This window comes from Sceloporus undulatus, chromosome 1 (genome assembly GCF_019175285.1).
Source record: "Sceloporus undulatus isolate JIND9_A2432 ecotype Alabama chromosome 1, SceUnd_v1.1, whole genome shotgun sequence".
NCBI lineage: Eukaryota > Metazoa > Chordata > Lepidosauria > Squamata > Phrynosomatidae > Sceloporus > Sceloporus undulatus.
The window spans coordinates 162,113,969-162,132,711 of record NC_056522.1 but is presented as its reverse complement, the minus strand read 5'-3'; the positions used below and the strand labels follow the sequence as shown (position 1 = coordinate 162,132,711).

General features: G+C 39.8%; 1 protein-coding gene across 3 annotated transcripts in view; it reads left to right on the top strand.

Annotated features, from left to right (window-relative positions):
- The window catches only part of MYL1 (myosin light chain 1), a 39,515-nt gene extending 25,367 nt beyond the window's left edge, over positions 1 to 14,148 (top strand). Inside the window, exons 1-7 of one of the 3 annotated variants that reach the window (XM_042451943.1) lie at positions 761 to 913; positions 1,769 to 1,793; positions 6,813 to 6,956; positions 9,070 to 9,243; positions 10,590 to 10,667; positions 11,849 to 11,903; positions 13,717 to 14,148. In XM_042451943.1, coding sequence (XP_042307877.1) covers positions 911 to 913; positions 1,769 to 1,793; positions 6,813 to 6,956; positions 9,070 to 9,243; positions 10,590 to 10,667; positions 11,849 to 11,877 — 453 coding nt within the window. In that variant the 5' untranslated portion in view covers positions 761 to 910 and the 3' untranslated portion in view covers positions 11,878 to 11,903; positions 13,717 to 14,148. Of the gene's footprint in view, positions 1 to 760; positions 914 to 1,762; positions 1,794 to 2,049; positions 2,078 to 6,812; positions 6,957 to 9,069; positions 9,244 to 10,589; positions 10,668 to 11,848; positions 11,904 to 13,716 lie in introns of those variants that run through there. The other 2 variants (XM_042451927.1, XM_042451933.1) reach the window with 2 other exon arrangements.
- The last annotated feature ends 4,595 nt before the right edge of the window (positions 14,149 to 18,743 follow it).

Sequence of the window (18,743 nt, the reverse complement as noted above, 5' to 3'; positions counted from 1 at the left end):
AGTAAAGAGCTTTTTACTGCCCAAATATGTCTCCTAAATCTACTTTCCTGTGATTCAAGCCCCGGTTCTGCCCTATGGAGCAGCAGAGAATATGCACTTGCCCTCATTGTAAACACTGTAAGTTGCTTCCAATTAGACTCCCAAAATTTAGGCAGTGTGCATTGGATGTGGCAGGGATACTGAAGCCCACAAAGCAGGAAAACTAGATCATTTGGATATTTTAGATCGCTATGTTGATGTCAAAGGGGTTAAGTAAAATGGCTTTACTCCTGTGTGCTTGCTTAACTGGTGAGTAGCCCATGCTGACAGGAAGGAGGATAGTTTCATTGATATGTAATAACCTGGGATTAAGCTCCTAGTCCTCTGGCTTAGAAAATGGCATTCTTTTTCAATACCAGAGATGTTAAGCCTATGTGCAAATTTTAAACCTGGCCAACTCAGCTTGGAGAAGCACTTGGAGCTGTTCTCACCTCTCTGGCTGACTCCACCACCCCTGCAACCAACGGGTGTCCTCCTTAAAAAGAGAAGCCTGGAGAGAGTCTACATAAGGGCTATTCCATCTTTATGCCACAGACTGGAAAAAAAAAGTGCTGACAGGTTTTCAGGCTCTGAAAAGCAAGGAGCAGCTCCCTGTCCCCTCTCCAGCCTCCTAAAAATAGCCCCTGTGAGAGGTCCATCAAGAACTGGATCCTTCTTTCCCTTTGCCCTAAGAAAGCTAAAGAACTCTCCAGGAGGGAGTGGCTACAGCTTTCCGACATTTAATCCTGACCGTGAGGTCACCACCGTCTCCAGTTAAATAAGAAGATCGAAGGCCAGGGAGCCAGGACCACTCTCAGGGACTCGGACACCTCGCGGTTCATTCCGTTGGCCTTGCTGGTGCTCCTCCTCTTCCCATCCAACTTTCTCAATCATGGTGGGTTCATGAGAGAATTCAGTTCTGCCTAGGGAGCCGAGGGTGGTTTTCTTTAGCACTGTATTTTCCAAATCTGTGCTGGATCTAATAGTGGACAGGGTCAGGAAACCAATGTAGCGCTCAGTTGAACGTGTTCTACCAAATGAGGCGGGCATCTGCAAATGTGTAAAGTAATCTTCATGTTAATGTGTTGGGACTAGCTGAGTAATCTTTGTGCAATAGCTTGCACGTTTACCTTAACGTTATAGTATGTATAACTACTGCAAGGAGTATGTGATTTCAGTTTCTTAGAATCTATGTGCACTGCTATCCAGATGTAGGACATGTCTGTAAACTAATACTTAAGATTATACCTCCGGAGCAAAATCCTGAAATATAAGCCAGTCCTGAACACTGCAATAATGTGCATGACTACTCAGAAGTAAATCCTACTGAATTCAGTGTGGTTTATTGTCAGCTGAGTATTGGACTGTAGCCTACACTGAGTACTTTAGGGTGGGTGTGTTTTAATTAATACTGTTCATGTAATGCTATTTCCAATTAGTTTTCAAGTACAAAGCAGTAGGTCATTTCTTTAAAATATGTTTGACTCTTTAGTTTACAGATCATACTATGCAGCTCTACATGCTTCTTTTGTATCTCTATACTTTCTTCTGACTAGAAGTTGATATTACAGTGAATTTTAAAACTTTTGACAGTAGTAACTGTTAGGTGGTAATAATATTCATGACCCAGTTAAATCGTCTAGAAAGGCATTAGCTAAAGGATAGGTACAACTTTTCTCTGTCAATGCAATTTTTTCCAACAGTACTAGCTTTTTTCTTTTCTTTTTCCTCTCTTTTTTGCCATATGCAGTCCTTCAGTGCTGATCAAGTTGCTGGTAAGTGGAATATGAATTAAATTCCCTGAGTATTGGTATGATTACTTGCAAACATCAAATGCTGAATGCGCATTAGTTTTGGGTAGGCATCGTTCCATTAGCACCTTGGTGGCATCTCTGCTACTCTTGAAAAATCAGACAGTCCTTTTTCTTTGCATCTTGGAAAGATGTTTCAAGGAGCAAGCTGGATGCTGTAACTTTTCAACAAGTCCTTTTTTTAAAAGGGGACTTTTTGTGATTGATTTCTTTCTAACAGATCGAGTTCTCCAAGGAGCAGCAGGATGGTAAGTTTTGGAGGACACCTAGTAAATATGTACTGATGCATTTTCATGTAAGATGCTATTTGAACATGCCCACTGATATAAACCCTGAAAGCTTACTGATTTGAATTGAACCATGCAGCCTTGTATCCCTTAAAGATAAGGCCATAAATGCCAGTATTCATATTCTGTTGCTGAGTATATGAAAATATGGGTTGCATAGATAGCGGTTTTTTGTTACAGGCAAATTATTCTTTACAGAGCTAGGAAAGTTGTGGAAAATAAAAAGGGGTTTAGAATTATAATAACGTAGAAGGAAAGCATAGAAGCAAAAATGTCTGAAATGTTTCCTTTTATAAATACATGAAGAATTTGAGACAGCCTAGCAAACTCTTCTACATCACTTCTTCCTGGGAAATATTTTGGGGGAAATAAATCTGTACTGCTAGAAAAACAATATAAGACCAAATAATTTAAGTAAAAATGAAACATATAATAATAAGTGCATTATGAATTTAAATTGAATTTGGTGCTGGTTGTTTTGTTGTAACTTGTGTGTTTCTCACAATTCTGGCACTATTTTTTTTTCTTTGTCAGACAAAAAGTTGCCACTTTATTAATATCATAAAACTATTGCTAGTATTATGTAGATGGGTCTTTTGTTTGAATAACTTAATTAACTCTATTATTATTATTATTATTATTATTATTATTATTATTATTATTATTATTATTATTATTATTATTATTATCTCATTATTCACTTGAAATCAGAACACTTGCTTGACTGCTTATCAGTTCATGCAAAACCATAAGTGTAGTCAGCAATCCTATTACACAGAATCACAACCCATGAACATATATGTTGGTGCAGCAATGTAAAACAGAAGCATCAAAAACTTTGGAATTTATTTGTAAAACAAATGGTTTAATATAGATAATAAGTGGAAATAATATAGATAATGCTTAAAATTTAGTGACTGTAAGCAGGCATATACTTCCGAAAAGAAAAGAAAAAAATTACCTAATTTCAGACATTTATCAAATTCATTGGGATTGCCATCTTTCATGTTGAGTGACAATATTGCACAAATTTTGGACATCCATTGTAATATGTATCATGATGAGTTGCTTATTTTGTATAAAGATATAACTGGAAGATTAAGTAAAGATGATTTGATTTCACATCCTCCTTTGCACTGTATATCTATGTGACTTCTTTTACATTTCCTGCATCTGTAAAATAAATGAAAAATTGACACTGAGAAATTAATATTTGATATAAAAATGTCCATCTTCAGCTTCCTGACTTCCTTTAGAAAACTTCAGGAATAACACATTCCTGACTAACACACATTGCTAGAATGGTTTTGTTAACTGGCCCATTAGCTTGCTACATTAACCCATGAGATAACCATTAAATCAGTAAACACTTTAGTATTCTGACATAAAAGAATCCAACAAGATTTCTAAATGTTTACAAGGAACATTTAGGAAGTACCAGCCAGAACATTAATACTAGGTGAAGCAATACATTCTCTGTTCAAATTAAAATTGCATCATCATAAAAGAAAAGTTGCCTCCAGCTGTTATCAATTTCAGTCTTAGGAAAAATTGCAATACCAAAACCCAACAGCAGTATTTACACACAAACACACACAAGTAGGAGCCTAGGGTAGAAATTTATTTCTGGACCAGATTCTGTTTTTTAAAGCAGAGAGCTTTGCCCAGGAAAAACAATTCCATCTGTCTCTATGTATTATCTCTTCTTACCCCCAGTAACTCCAAAAGCATCTTTTTAGTCCTACCAGTATCTTCCATGGAGCAGAGGGAGAACTAATTGAGTTGCAATGCCTTTTTTAAAAGCAGAGAGGGGGTCTTTGGGCAACTGTTTCAGCAATGTCCACCTGTTGTTAGGCTGTGAGGATTATACTGACATAAAGTGTATAGTGAGTAAACGCAGCTTGAGAGACAGAAGAACATGCTTTCAGCATAAATCCTTCTTCTGTCTACTACTTTGGTTAAATATGCACAAGAATTAACACTGGAGCTGATTTTGTCTGAAGTCGCAGCCCAGACTGTTTGCTGCCAGTTTTTACGAGAAACTGATGCCATCTTTCACAGTAATTAGGAAATGAAGAATTTACACTTTGCTTCTCTGAAAATTGAGATTCTTAATAAACTAATAATTAGTACAATAAAAATAGTTGAGCTGGTGATGAGATTTTTCAGTGATGTAAATGAGTGAAGTTCTGTTCTTTGCAGCCACTGAGGAAACGTCAACTGTGAGCCTTTAAATATGTAGCAGTCTCTCTTCTGCAACTCTAAAAGGCCAAAACTTTATGAGCTGTAAGGGGAGAGGGCTAGCAGTACCAGAGTCTTGTAAGTCTCAACACATTAGACAGTGAGGGGAAGTAAGATCAGATATATTAGGTTACCGTCTAGCAACCACACATCTTCTCTCAGCATTTTAGAAGCGTGCTAAGAAGTCCCTTCAGGCAGTATAAGGAGGGATGAAGTGAGCACCAAAATAGTACAGCTTCAGAAGTCGAGGGAGGGAGATGAATGACGGGTGCATAATTTATCACCGGAGCTTTCTGATTTTATGGCCACCACATGGCACCAACCGCACTGATATCTATTGGTTTGTTGAGTGTATTTTGGCTTTGGGACAAATTCCAAATTGGTGTAGAGGAAGATATTTTCCATTGGCAATTGATTGGTCACTGCCTAAAGAGAATGCTGGACTAGATAAGCCTTTGGTCTAATCCAGCTGGGCTCTTCTTATGCTCTTATATTCCAAACTAGTGCATGTTGACAGATCACGCTCTGGGCTCTTAAAGAAGACTTTTCAATGCTGTGGAGGATAGAGAGGAGGAATGAAGGGAGATTGTTTTTGTTTTTGTTTTTATTTTATTTATTTATTTATTTTGAGGCAAATCACTCCAAAGACTGGTAACAATCTAACAGAATAAGTTTTGGTTCTTTTCTGGAAGAGCGGTTTGCTTTTCCACAGGAACTATGTACCTTTATTTCATTGCCTCTCACATTTTCTTTTAACTATCACAGCACAATGCCTGGTATTTTTGGCTGGCAACTTGTGTCTCTCCCGCCGCCCTTCATTTACTCAACCATTAAGTCAGGCATTATTCTGATGTGCAATAGGAAAATTAAATGTGCAATAGCAAATAGATTTGTGCAATTAGCAATATGGGCTTTAGTGATAAGCATATAGATGTGAGAGATAAATAAACAGTTAATTCTATGATTCTAGGCAAAACGACTACTGTTGTCTTTTATTGTCACTGTTAGAGTTACACTGTCGCCTTGTATTAATAGTATATTATTGACAACAACTACCTGGCTGCCTCCTCTGTGGCCAGTGTCTCCAAGAAATTATGACAGGCTGCTTTAGATCCAACTATGTTGCTACAGGCATTGTAAGCAGCATCCACCACTCCTTCTGCACCATGACTGAAAATTTTACTGGCACTTCCAAAATGCTGTTTTTCACCCAGTTTTTTTGTAGTAACTTTCACCATTACATAAATTTTGTCAGTTCTTCAGTGCCACCAAACCTGGGGGATGCTGTCACTTTCTATGATGGTCATGAAAAGTATCTCCTTTGTACTGGCCCTCTGGTTCTTGTGAAGAAGTGTGGGGAGATAATAGAATAAACCATACATTGCACTGTCAGGTATGCCCACAGCAACAGAATTGCAAGACAATGCCATCTTCATGTGATTCCACATGTGGAACAACTTATTTGCTTCAGATGTACTGGGAAGGAACGGTTAAAATGAGAGGTACACATTTGTGTCCTGTTCTCTAAAGGCCCCATTCCTGAAATTGCCCTCTCTCAGGAGGAAGGGATGGGAATCAGATGAGCAAAACCTCCTGGGAATCAGGTATCAAAGTAGATTGCCACAGCTCATCTATTGCTTCCGTTATGAAGCTATGGCCACATTGCTGTTTATATGCAGTATTTATAAATGTATGGCTCTTTTACTGAAAGCCAGCATGGTGTAGTAAGTTAAGCATGGGAGTACAACTCTGGAGATCACGGTTTGAATCCCTGCTTTGCCATGGAAACCCTCTGGGTGACATTATGCAAGTCACATTCTCTCAGCCTCAGAGGAAGGCAAAGGCAAACCCCCTCTGAGCAATCTTGCCAAGAAAACATCATGATAAGTTTGCCTTAGGGAGGCCGTGAATCAGAAAACGTGAAAGCACAAAACACATGCGCACACAGCATGTACTGAAGCTCTTATTAGCAATCACACATTTGAAATTGGTGAATCATAAAAGAACTCTACCCCCATTAAATCTATAAACTGTTTAGTTATATTTATTAGGATAGTTATGTATGTTAAACCACTGCGATGCAGTAGCTGGAGACCAGCGCGCAAGAACAATGAAGTACACAATAACCGACGAAATTACCAAACTGCCACACATCCATAGCAAGTAATACCTCCATTCATTGGGAGCATTACAACAATTATGTATGCAGTTTGTAGTGAAAATGAGAACATTCTGAAACCCCTACCAAGAGATATTGATGGCTCTTAGAGAAAGAAAAATAAGTTTTGAAATAAAGTTGAGACTACCGGCAAAACTCTGCAAATTGCAATGCTATCATAATTTGGCTTGAAGGAAATCTCAGTCTGTTAATGCTATTAATATACTCTCACCAATATTAACTTGTTAATGGGCACATGCCTTGGCTCTGGTAACCTTTGACCTTCTGTTTTTGTAGAATTTAAGGAGGCATTCCTCCTCTTCGACAGGACTGGCGAGAGCAAGATCACTCTCAGCCAGGTTGGAGATATTATTCGTGCCCTGGGACAGAACCCCACTAATGCTGAGGTCAAGAAAATCCTGGGCAACCCCAGCAATGAGGGTAATGATTCTTCTGTGTTTTGTTTACTAGTTCAAATGTCTCTTCCTCCTATTGGGAATATGTATTACTCTTGATAACACAGGCCTGCGATTAAATTATTTTTCTCAATATTGTAGCTGTTTTTATTGTATGTTTGGGTGCTGACTTCACAAAACACAATAAAAATGTTGTCCCATACACAGTTCTTTCACAAATTCGATATTATTATCAATACAGTTGTTACCCAGTTTTGATGAAGTGTGAATGCCGGTATTCCAGTGCAATTTCTTTTAATGCTTTTGAACTGATTTTGGTTGTTCATATCAGTGAATTGAAATCTTTTGAAAATCTCTTTCTTATTCCTTGAAAAATAATTCTTTACAGGCTTATATAATTCAGTCACATATTACAATATATAAATGTCAAAGTGAGTTGTGAAAAAAACTGCATGATAGAGCACATCTGAGGTCATTTTTTGGATTTAGAATACCAAATTCCTATAAAAGTAGCATGCAATTTTCTAAAAAAGTTTTTATTACCCCAGTTTTGCAGGCCTGTGTAATTTGAGGGACTGTATTATGAAAGATGGATCAGTCCGTTCTCATACAAGCATGGTGTATGTATCAGTCTAGTGAACTAAAGGTCATAACTGGGCTAGACTGTTTGGAGATATGTACTTTGGCAAGCAATCTAAAGGTAAATTTGTATACTTGCTTGGGAGTAAGATCTGTTAAACACTGGGAGATTAGATTTCCAAGTAAATTTGAAGTTTCAGTGAACGTTATCACGCACATTATTTCCCCCGTTATGGGAACAGGAAGGGGACTCTCGGGGACACGCACGACTGGGAAAAAATGGATTTTACCACACAGCAAATCATCGACAAAAAGGCCCCATTCTGTTCCACGGTGCCTATTCAGTGCTGAGGAGCATTAAATGTTTGGGTCAAAAGTTTTCCAACCAAGCAAAATGGTGCCCCTCAGCACTGAATGGGGATGGCTTGCGCCCATTCCCATAATAGGAAAATAATGTGTGCGATAAGGTCCAATGACATCAATGTAGTTGCTACAAGGAGACTTTTTAAAATACTACAGTTTTGGATTTATATTTGTGTTTTCAGTAACTATTTGTTAAAGAAACTGTAAACAATATATTATGAGCATAATTTTTAGATGAGTATGAAAGTATGTAGTAGCCTTTGCAGGTCAACAAATGTTTGCCTTCTGAGCTGTCCAGCACTGAATTCTTTTAATTCTTGAAGTGTTCAACAGGAAAGATTTAATAATGTATCAAAGAGATAGCCAGAAGGCATGTGTTGTTGATAACTTCTTGAAGTTTGGTGGTTTAATTAGTACCTGGTCAGGAGGACCACTTCAGTACTATATATTCACTGCCTTGAATTTTGTGGAACGGAAGATTTACATTTATATAAACAATTTAGAAATTGAAATCAAAAGGCTAAAACCATTCTTAACTTTGGTTAGATTGCATGTATTGTGAGAACTAATACAAAAATAATTGTTTTGAAAGAGTCAGTGACACATCAGGGCCTACAGGGTTGTTTTGGTTTTCTTCTTAAAAAGATGATAGCAGGTTTTATGGGTATAACAGTGCTATATAAAAAGTGCACCCATTTTTAACAGGAGGGGGAAATCATGCAACCTCAAAACATTTTTTTAAACTCCTTGTGTCCACCTCTACTGAAAACATAAATGCTAATAAAGTAAGAAACTAAAAATGCAAAGCTCTGACATTTCAATTCTCCATGCAATATGTTCCAATCAAACGAGAAGATGCACTAGGAAGGCAACCCATTGTATGGCTTTGTTGATTTAGAGATGGAGTTGTGTGTGACAACCATTAAATTAAGATCTCTGTAAAATCTGTTTCCCTTAATTAAATGAAAGATTTACCTCCTTGTGAATGTAGCATCCTCTGGTGATAGATACAACAAGCAAGGACTTCAATGCTTCTGCCAAATTGAGAGCCGTGGCAGAAAATTCAATTTCTATAGGAGGGATGGCTGTGAGTGTGGCAGCTATTTCAGATGTTACTTGGTATTTCAGAAGTGCAATGCCTAGAAATATCACCAAATGTATCTGATAATATTATTTTTCATATTGTCTCTTTGCAGAGATGAATGCAAAGAAAATTGGGTTTGAAGAGTTCCTGCCAATGTTGCAGGCAGCTGCCAATAATAAAGATCAGGGTGGCTTTGAAGACTTCGTTGAAGGTCTGCGTGTCTTTGACAAGGAGGGCAATGGGACAGTCATGGGTGCTGAACTCCGCCACGTACTGGCCACTCTGGGTAAGAAGAATACAGAGGCTCATCTAACATGAAGAACGAACCCATACTATAAACTTATATTGGGGGCAAAAGGTTAAACTATCAGTCAAATTCTCAGACCTTGGCTGCTGGCTTGAGTATCCTGGGGGTTATAATCCAAAAAAATAACTTGGACACTTTAGCTTCTGTCAAATAAATATGAGGAGTGTTGATCAGAGAATTTCTTTGTTAGAGATTCCTGTGCCTTCATAGAGCACCCCCATCTCCAGATGGAATGAAATTTAAGGGCACTTCTGTTTAAGTGGAAGAAAGGAATAAGAATAGAAAATAAAAATGTTCCTACAAATATCCTGGCAGAAGAATACTTGTTGAACCAGTCTGCTTTACAGTCTACAGTACGATTAATGCCTAAGCGTTATTTCAAAGGTGAAAAAGAAATGTAAATACTGAAAGGATTATAGAATAGACTTGTGAAAGAGTTAGTGTGGCAATTACTTTAGCTTAGATGAGCATATGTAGCTGAGTTCTGAGTTCATTGGCAGCTAATGTTGACAGGAGAGGGAACAAAGTGGAATATTGTGTGCTACCGTAATGCAACTTTCTGTATAAACAAAGGTTTAAATTTAGCATATCCAACTATATTAGAGCCTTGAGAATTCATACTTTACTGAAGTAGCATTGGTGTCACTTTGGTATGTCAGGATCTCATAAAACTCTGACAAAAGTTGAAGGGTGGGAAAACATAGGCTTGCCAAGGTCTCAAGCATATTACTTGCAGTAGTGTTTCTTGAGCTATATTATGTGAGGAGGGGGACACCCCCCCCCCCAGTGTGCCAGGGACTGGCATCATACTTAATGCCCATTGGCTACAATTGATTATTTCTTTCCTAGAAACTTGCCATTCTGGCAGCCATTTATGTCAAATCTATTTTTGGTTGTTCCTTCCAGCCCATTTCTTACAAGAGCCTTGCTTTCACAGCAGCTGCAGCTACCGCTATCCTCCTTTCCCAGGATGCTTCTGGGCACTGTGTCAAGCCCAGACATGGGCATCATGCCCATCATCCCCAGAAGGGAAAACAAGATTGTACATGCTACAGATATCTTATTTAGTATGTCTCTGCTTAAAGGAAGTCAGCATCAACAATGGTGAGCTCTCTGGAGCTCAGAGGTACATGTCAAGTGCTGCTGGCAGGATGGGCTCATTCTAATATGCAGTGGAATATGAGGAGATTCTTTTATGTAATGTTTTTCTTTTGACATTGAAAGGAATCCACAGTGAAGTAGCATACTAGAAAATACACATTGTTAATACAGCTTCTGGAAGCCTGTGAGCTGGCATTACCATCTCTCCTCTCTCTGTGCTTCAGGTGAGAAAATGAAGGAAGAAGAAGTAGAAGAACTTATGAAAGGACAGGAAGATTCCAATGGATGCATCAACTATGAGGGTATGTACTACTAGCCATCAGTGAAAAACAACTCCCAGTATAATTGGTGGTGTGCAGGGGAGGTTTGAATAGGAAAAGAGCAGCCATGCTAGATGAGAGAAACCTGTACTTGGCCCAGCAGATCTTTGGGGGTAAGGAGGATTTCAATTAGAGAAATAATCTTGGATGGAAAAAGCTGAAACAACATCTCTCCAGTGGTGTTACCCTGGTCTGTCTCTTACCTCTCACACTCTAGTGTCATGGTTGCATTTCTTTCTCTTTCTTTGCTTTTAAATTGGCATATCTGGCCCTAGATTACACCTGTTTTGGCATCGAAGAACAAATGCAGACACTGAAATAGAGTATTCACCTACCTCATGGAAAGGCAAAAAGAACAGTCTCAGTCTCTCTCTCCCTCCCTCCCTCATTATACACACACACACACACACACACACACACACGGTTAGCGCCATTCCTATTATGATTTTAAAAAATGGTTAAATTTCTAAATGGAAAGCATGTGCAAAACACATCAGAGTCTGCTGAGAGATCATTAGGCAATTTACAGTACATCAGTAGGATTTCTGACTGTCAACAGTTTAACAACTGTGAATAAAATTACAACTAAACTGAATTTTGGGTATGGCTGGCCTTGTGCTGAGGCCTTACCTTTCAGTCTCAGTGTTCTTTGTTAGTAATAATGACTATTAAGACAATTAAGACTATTAAGTCTTTGACAAAGTCTTGCTGGTTTTGTAGAGGTATATTAGTATCCTTGGTTCTTAAATAACACACATGCAGATTCATGTGTGCTTGTGACATTCAGGTTATACCACTATTCAGTTGGTTTCATGTCCAAGTGGGGTATCGAACCCTGGTCTCCAAAGTCACAGTCCAACACTCAACCACTACACCACACTGGCTCTCCAACTACTTTTTAAAATAACATTCCAAGTTCTAAGAGAGAGGTATCAGTCTGCTTGGTGGATACCAAGATTTCCAGAGTTCACAAAATGTCCCTTCCAAATGTATAGGGATGTGTGTGTGTGTTTGAATGCAACCCTAGGCAGACTGAACATATTCAGCCGAAAGAAGAGTTCAGGCAGGAGGGAAAATGGAATGGAGTATCCACATTACAATGTTTCGTTGACAAATCTCATTTGTTTCCTTTTAAATGATGTTGATTCTGTGCTATTCCACAGCATTTGTGAAGCACATCATGTCTGTCTAAATGGAATTGTCCAGATGCACAACTTGGTAAGTTCCTTTTGTGGACATGCTTTAGCTTCCCTCTTGTGTCTTCAAGCCTTTTATTATTTGCATGCGGCCATCTAATGGAAACGGTTCAGGGAGGACGGGAGCCAAAAGTAGCTAATCCTTCAGCGGAATGGCCCAGATTCCCAGTTCTCCCCCTGCTGTTGCCATATGGATTAGTGGCTGCTGCAACATGACCAATATAGGGTAAGGCTTCTTGGCTTGATAAGTAAATGATACTAACACTGCCGTGTTTGGCCCAAATCCAACTTTGTGCTAGCACCTGTCTACCAGTGTGTCAGGCTGTTCTCTTCCTCCATACTGTAGCTCTCTGTGCAGCCTAAAAACCTACCCTGGAGGATTTCCAAGGCACCTGGAGCAGATACTGAGAGTGGGTGGGGAGGTGGGGGCACTGATGATAAGGGAACATTGTCTCCCCTCCCCATAAGTGATTCCACTTCCAGAAGTAGGTATCTCTGCTAAACAATCTCTCTATGCTCTGGCCTTTATATTTATATTACACAGACCAGGTTTCCCTTATCCGTAATTCTAAAATATTCCAAAATCCAAAATTGGCCACATGGGTGGCTGAGGTGACACCTTTGATTTCGGATGGTTTATTGTACATTAACTTTGATTAATGGACTTTTTAAAAAAAATATTGGGTTTAATATTACTTTCAAGCTATGTGCATAAGATGTACATGAAACATAAATGAATTTCATGTTTAGAGTTGGGTCTCATCATCAAGATATCTCATTATGCATATGCAAACCCAAGCTTGTACTTTGTCACTCAGGTGTCCAGATATATGCCTGAGAGCTTTGTACAGTTGCACTAAGAGATCAAGAGACTCCAAACTCAGAAGTTTGGAGTTCATCCTGAGAAAGTTCTTACCAGCCACAGTTCTCATACTTGTAAAATGATATTGTTGCTGCATCAATGAGAGTGCTGGCAGCTTGTCTGAGCAAAGGGAGTGCCATGCCCCAGGAGCATCACTAGAGCAGTTATAGGGGGGTGGGTTTATTTTGCACTGAAGGATTCATCTTTGCCAAGTAGCTACTGGACCAAGTGGGGCAGAAAGCACGGGAGGCATTGGGGGGGGGGGGGGGTGCGGTGGGTTTGGATTGCACCAAGTGAACCCCTAAGGGAGGGAATGACACCACTGATCCCCAAACATCTGCCTTTTGGTGTTTGCATGTGTTCTTTTGAAACACTAAAGAGATGGCATAAGTGGAGCAAGGCTCAGTAGGAGTGGAAAGGAAAAACCCTAGTTTTTTAAAATTAAATTTTAATTTTAAAAAATTCTTTTAAAATTTTATTTAAAAACATTACACCGTACCAAATTTTCCCTTTAAACACATGAAACTATCTACAAGTAAATACATTTAGGCTGTGCACATGATATTGTAATGTAAAGGTATAATTTTAATTTTGCTAGTTGTTTATGTCACAACTATTGCCATTACATTCAGTGATATGAAGGAATTATGTTTTATGAATAACATTAGTGGGGGGAAAATTACTAAGGATTCTGTATGGTGTAGTATGGGATGAGGTCAATGGAGGGGTTGACACCATGTGTTACTGCACTGGGTGACACCAACCCTAGTGATGCCACTGCCATTCCCCACAATTTCTGCATGGAGTTGCCCCCACAACCTTCTCATCTCTGCCTTACATCCCTGAGTGAGAGGATGAACAGGTATTACTTGATGCAAATATAGATATAACAAAATACAATATCAAATTTATAATAATGTATAACATATAATCATAACAAAATCAAATGTTACTTGTCTTTCTGTTTTGGCAGAACAAGATCAGCAGGCATTTAAGACTGGTGAAACATCTAGGAAACTACCACTCCATCCAGTACCATCACCCTGGAACCCAAAAGGACTATAATATATGCCTCCCAACCATCCCATTTTTTCATGTCAACAACATGAGATGCCAAATGAATCTTAACATTTTACACTTCACTTGCTGAGGCACATGAGAAGGACTACATGGCCACAGCTGTCAAGCCCAATAATCTCTTCTCCCGCTCCATTTTGTCACCATGAAAGTAATGTATGAAGAAGAAAAAGGAGGGGGCAGGAAATCTGACTGTAAATCCTAGTGGTCAGTATATGGCTGGAAATTTTCTTTAATCGGTTCAAATCCCAATTAAAACATAATTGAAGTCTTAATTTATTTTCACTATCTATTGTATTCCATACAATAAAGTTTTATGAAAAAAGGATTGCCTTGGGGTTTTGGTTTACTTAATGGAGAGTTGGAGAAAGGGATGGAATTTCTTAATTGTTCTTCAATGATTTCAAGTGTTTCCTTGGAAAACACTATATTATTATTCACAAATGTGTCCAAAGGAGAGACCTTTAGTAACATTGATCCATCTATGCATTCTTCACTCATCAGCAGACAGCAGGTGAACAAGCAATTAAGGCCCCATTCCCACTTACAAATAAATCGGTGTGCGATCTGAATTGATGGATCGATTCGACAGTGGAGCGTGGTTCCCACTACATTTGCCCCGATCACATTTTTTCCCTCTAAAATAATCCAGTTGTGGTTCCCATTCATAAATGAATCGATTCAAAATGATTCTGTTCCAGCTGGCCAAAGGGGAAATTTAAATAAATTCCGATCCACATCTCACTTGCGCAGATTTGATTTATCAAAAAAGAAGTTGAAAAAATCAGTGTTATAAAGACACGGGTTAAATGGGTCTGGCACTTGACCCCCCCCCCCCTCAGAATCGCTTCAGCAATTCTGATTAAGAGGGAACCAGGGTTGTCTGAACCGGTTCAAATTTATTCACGGTCCAATTTAAAAGGTAGTGGAAATGAGGCCTTAGTTCTCCCCATTGCTATAGACTGGGCTGGGCAACTGCAGCAGACTAGGAGGGTTTATAAGCACTCCTGAAGACCTTGGAGGACAGCATCTCCTCCTCCCACAAAAAATATTTTTTATCTCCCAGATATTCCTAGATGATCTCTAACTGACATGAGGACATGTTTTGGGACCTTCTTGGGCCTCTTTAGGGCATTTTGGGGGGAATTCCTTTTTGCAAGTGGGGTCCAGGGGAGTGCCAGAAATGGTAGAAATGCCCTCTATACCCTCTAGAAGTAATATTGGGGCATTTCAAATTTTGGGAGAAAAAACTGACCCTTGAGGAGGGTTGTGGCATAGCCCTGGAGGCCCACATGCTGCACTTTACCTCCCCCCGCACCTATAGACATAGACCCTTTAGCATATCTGCTGCTACATATAAGTCAACGCAATGGAAAAGTGTAATGAGATGACATAACATAGAGTAGTTCTTTTAGCCAACAAAGGGGGGGGGGTTTAAATAATAAGCAGAGGTACCTGAGGAAATCAATAAAGTATGTGTGCACAGAATATTTTAGTTGGCAGATTGGATTGAATATGCCCAAATGAATTAATAATCTGCTTTGTGCATTGGTAAAATAGCTAAACTGGAATTCCATTCCAAAATTCATATTTTGGAATTTAAAGTGGGGTATTAAATACCAGCCATAGTTCTCATACTTTTAAAATGAGTAAAAAGATCATGATTGGGTGACCTTCTACAAGTCACATTCTCACAGCTTCAGAGGAAGGCAAAAGCACCCCCCCCCCCCTTTAAAGAAAACTTGGTGAGAAAGCGCTGTGATAGATTCACCTTAGGGTTGCCATTAGTCAGAAATGACTTGAAGGCACACAACAACAATAAAATATCTTCCATTTTGAGCACAAACACGGAGTGCAGTTTGCCACTGAAAACTGTCATTCAAACGACAATACTAAAAAATTGGAGGTCCTACAAAAAGGATTTAAAATTTGCAATATAAAATTTGCAAAGCAAGTTGACCTTCAAATATGATTTTAAAATTATTGCCATACTGTTTCTGCCTTGCAGATCAATGGGCTATCTTAAAACACTATTTTAAAAAAAAATCAGAATGATAAATTTTATAATCCCCTCATCTTGGCAAAGACAAAATGTGACTTATTGCAGCAGTGGTATACAGTAAGGCTTTGCTTTAATTTTGTTCTTTGAAGATTGCTATTGAAATAAGGCAGTAACAAAGCTACGTAATTATTGGCATGCTTTTGGTCTCCAGTGTAACTCTTATTTTCCCCACTGGACGTGTATAAAACTTCTTTAATCCCCCAGCCAAGTATCAGCTTGTTCTATAACGGTCTGGCTTAACCTTCTTAAATTTCTACATATGAAATGACCATAACTCAAGAGCTGGCAGGTGCATAGGCGAGGTGGGGTTTGGGATGGGATGACAATCCTTGCATTCCAGCCTGCTGGAGAAGGGACAAGTGTCTGGTTTCCATGCCTCTCTCCACACACACATGTACACTTACAATAAAAATAAAAGCCATGTTCCTATTTAAAACCGTGACACGCATGCATATCCAAATTGGTCTCTGCATGAGTTTTTGCAGGGACAGTTGGCCAACATTTTATTTACAGCTTCCCATAAGTGGAAGAAAAGCCAAGGCCTCTTATGCGTGCTTGAAGGCTTTCTGAGTCTCAACAGGCATCGTGACAAATAGATTCTGTTGGGCAATTTACAGCAATGGGGGAGGTTTTCCTACCATCAGGTAACGGTGTGTGTGTGATAGGGGGAAAATAAAGATCACTACCACATTACTTTGGTATTCCATGCTTTGTAGCAAAGCATGGAGCAAAATACATAGAGTGGAGGCAATCTCCGCCCTTTAAGAATATCCTCTGAGCTTCAAGATTCCGTGGAGATGTGAACCTAGTTCTTCCACTCTTAGGGGTCATTCCCACTTGGGGTATAATCCACGTTCTCATCCGACTCCGCTCCACTTTCTAAGCGATTCCCAAAAGGTCCCTTGTTCTCACTATGAAAAGGGAGCTTTTGTAGAATCGCATTTTTTTTTTGGCTGGGAACACTTGTCGTTCCCATTAGATGGAGCTGGGGGAAAGCGTCTGTCTTTCTCTCTTCCTTCATTCCTCTCTCCCCCCTTTCCCTCTTTTCTTCCTTCCTTCCTTCCTCTTCCCTCTCCCCCTCCTGCTTACCTACTCTCTTTCCTACCTTCTGCCACCACTTCTCCGAAGCTGACGGGGCTTCTATCACTGCGGCTGCACCGCTGCTGCTTGCCCACTGCTTGCCAGTGTGGCAGCAACACCGCAAACCCTACCAGCTCTGGAGAAGCAGTGGCGGCAGGAAGGAAGGAAAGAGAGAAGGTAAGCAGGAAGGAAAGAATGAGAGGAGAGAGAGAGAGAGCAGCTGTTACAGGTCAAGGCCGGGGGACCCGGAAGGAGGGAGAGGAGGAGGGCGAGAGATAATTTTAAAAAAACAAGCAAATAGAAATAATTGAAAATCGATCTATTGATTTTTTGATTATTTCTATTTTAAAACAATCAATTCTGATCTGGCATTCCCACTTATTGGCCATACTTCAGAATCTATTCTTCCAAACAAACAAACAAACCCCACTTCCAAAGTAGTGTCAGGAAATGCCGGGTTATTTGAGTTGGCCCCACTTCTTTCCTCCTGGAATCAATCCAATGAGGATCAGAAGTGGTTTCAAATGGGAATCATAGAATCATAGAATCATAGAATCGTAGAGTTGGAAGAGACCACTAGGGCCATCCAGTCCAACCCCAATCTGCCATGCAGGAAATCCAAATCAAAGCATCCCTGACAGATGGCCATCCAGCCTCTGTTTAAAGACCTCCAAGGAAGGAGACTCTATCACCCTCCGAGGGAGTGCATTCCACTGTCGAACAGCCCTTACTGTCAGGAAGTTCCTCCTAATGTTCAGGTGGAATCTCTTTTCCTGTAGCTTGCATCCATTGTTCCGGGTCCTGTTCTCTGGAGCAGCAGAAAACAAGCTTGCTCCCTCCTCAATATGACATCCTTTCAAATATTTAAACAGGGCTATCATATCACCTCTTAACCTTCTTTTCTCTAGGCTAAACATCCCCAGCTCCCTGAGTCGTTCCTCATAGGGCAGGTCGTTTGTCCCGAATCCTGCTTCGCGGCAAACTGATCTGGGGGAATGGCCCCCTAGTTTCTTCCTAGTCTGATGTGAAATCACTGTACCTTCAAGACATTTCTGACTTATGGATACCCTATGGCAAACCTATCAAGGGGTTTCCTTGGCAAGTTTTTGAAGAGGGGGCTTGCCTTTGCCTTCCTCTGAGGCTGAGAGAGTATGACATGCTCAAGGTCTTCCAGTGGGTTTCTGTGGCTGAGTGGGGATTCAAACCCTGGTCTCCAGAGTTATAGTCCAACTTTCAAAACACGGCTTTCATGACAAATGACAATTTCTTCATATATGAAAGGCAACTGCTTTCACCTTGCAAATGAATGAGCAAAAGTGCAGCAGCTGCTGTTTCAAAGGTGAAAGTAGGTGGCTGTTGGGCTCCCTGGAGGTAAGAGAGCCTGAAGATTGTGGCTCTGGCAACCAGGACTTACCATCACCTCTCCTCCTGCTTTGTGCCATCTTATATATAGAAACTTGCACATTTTTTGGTATCTTTGCAGAGTCCTGGAACTAATTCCTCACAGATGCAATATCCCACTGTACAGGTGTTGTAGTTGAAGTGAGCTGGGAAGGTCTTTTTTCTCCTTGGGGACACTGAATAAACTGTTGCATGCCTGTGTTTTGCCTGCGACCCATCACATGAGATCAGGTTTTCCACTCGTGGTGTCACATCAGTGCTCAAAAAGTTTCAGATTTTGGAGCATTTCAGATTTTCACATTTGGGATGCTCAGTCTGTAGTACCATTAGAAAACAACTGGCAATTGCTGTTTAAGAGAGTTGAAAGTGGAAGCTTTCCA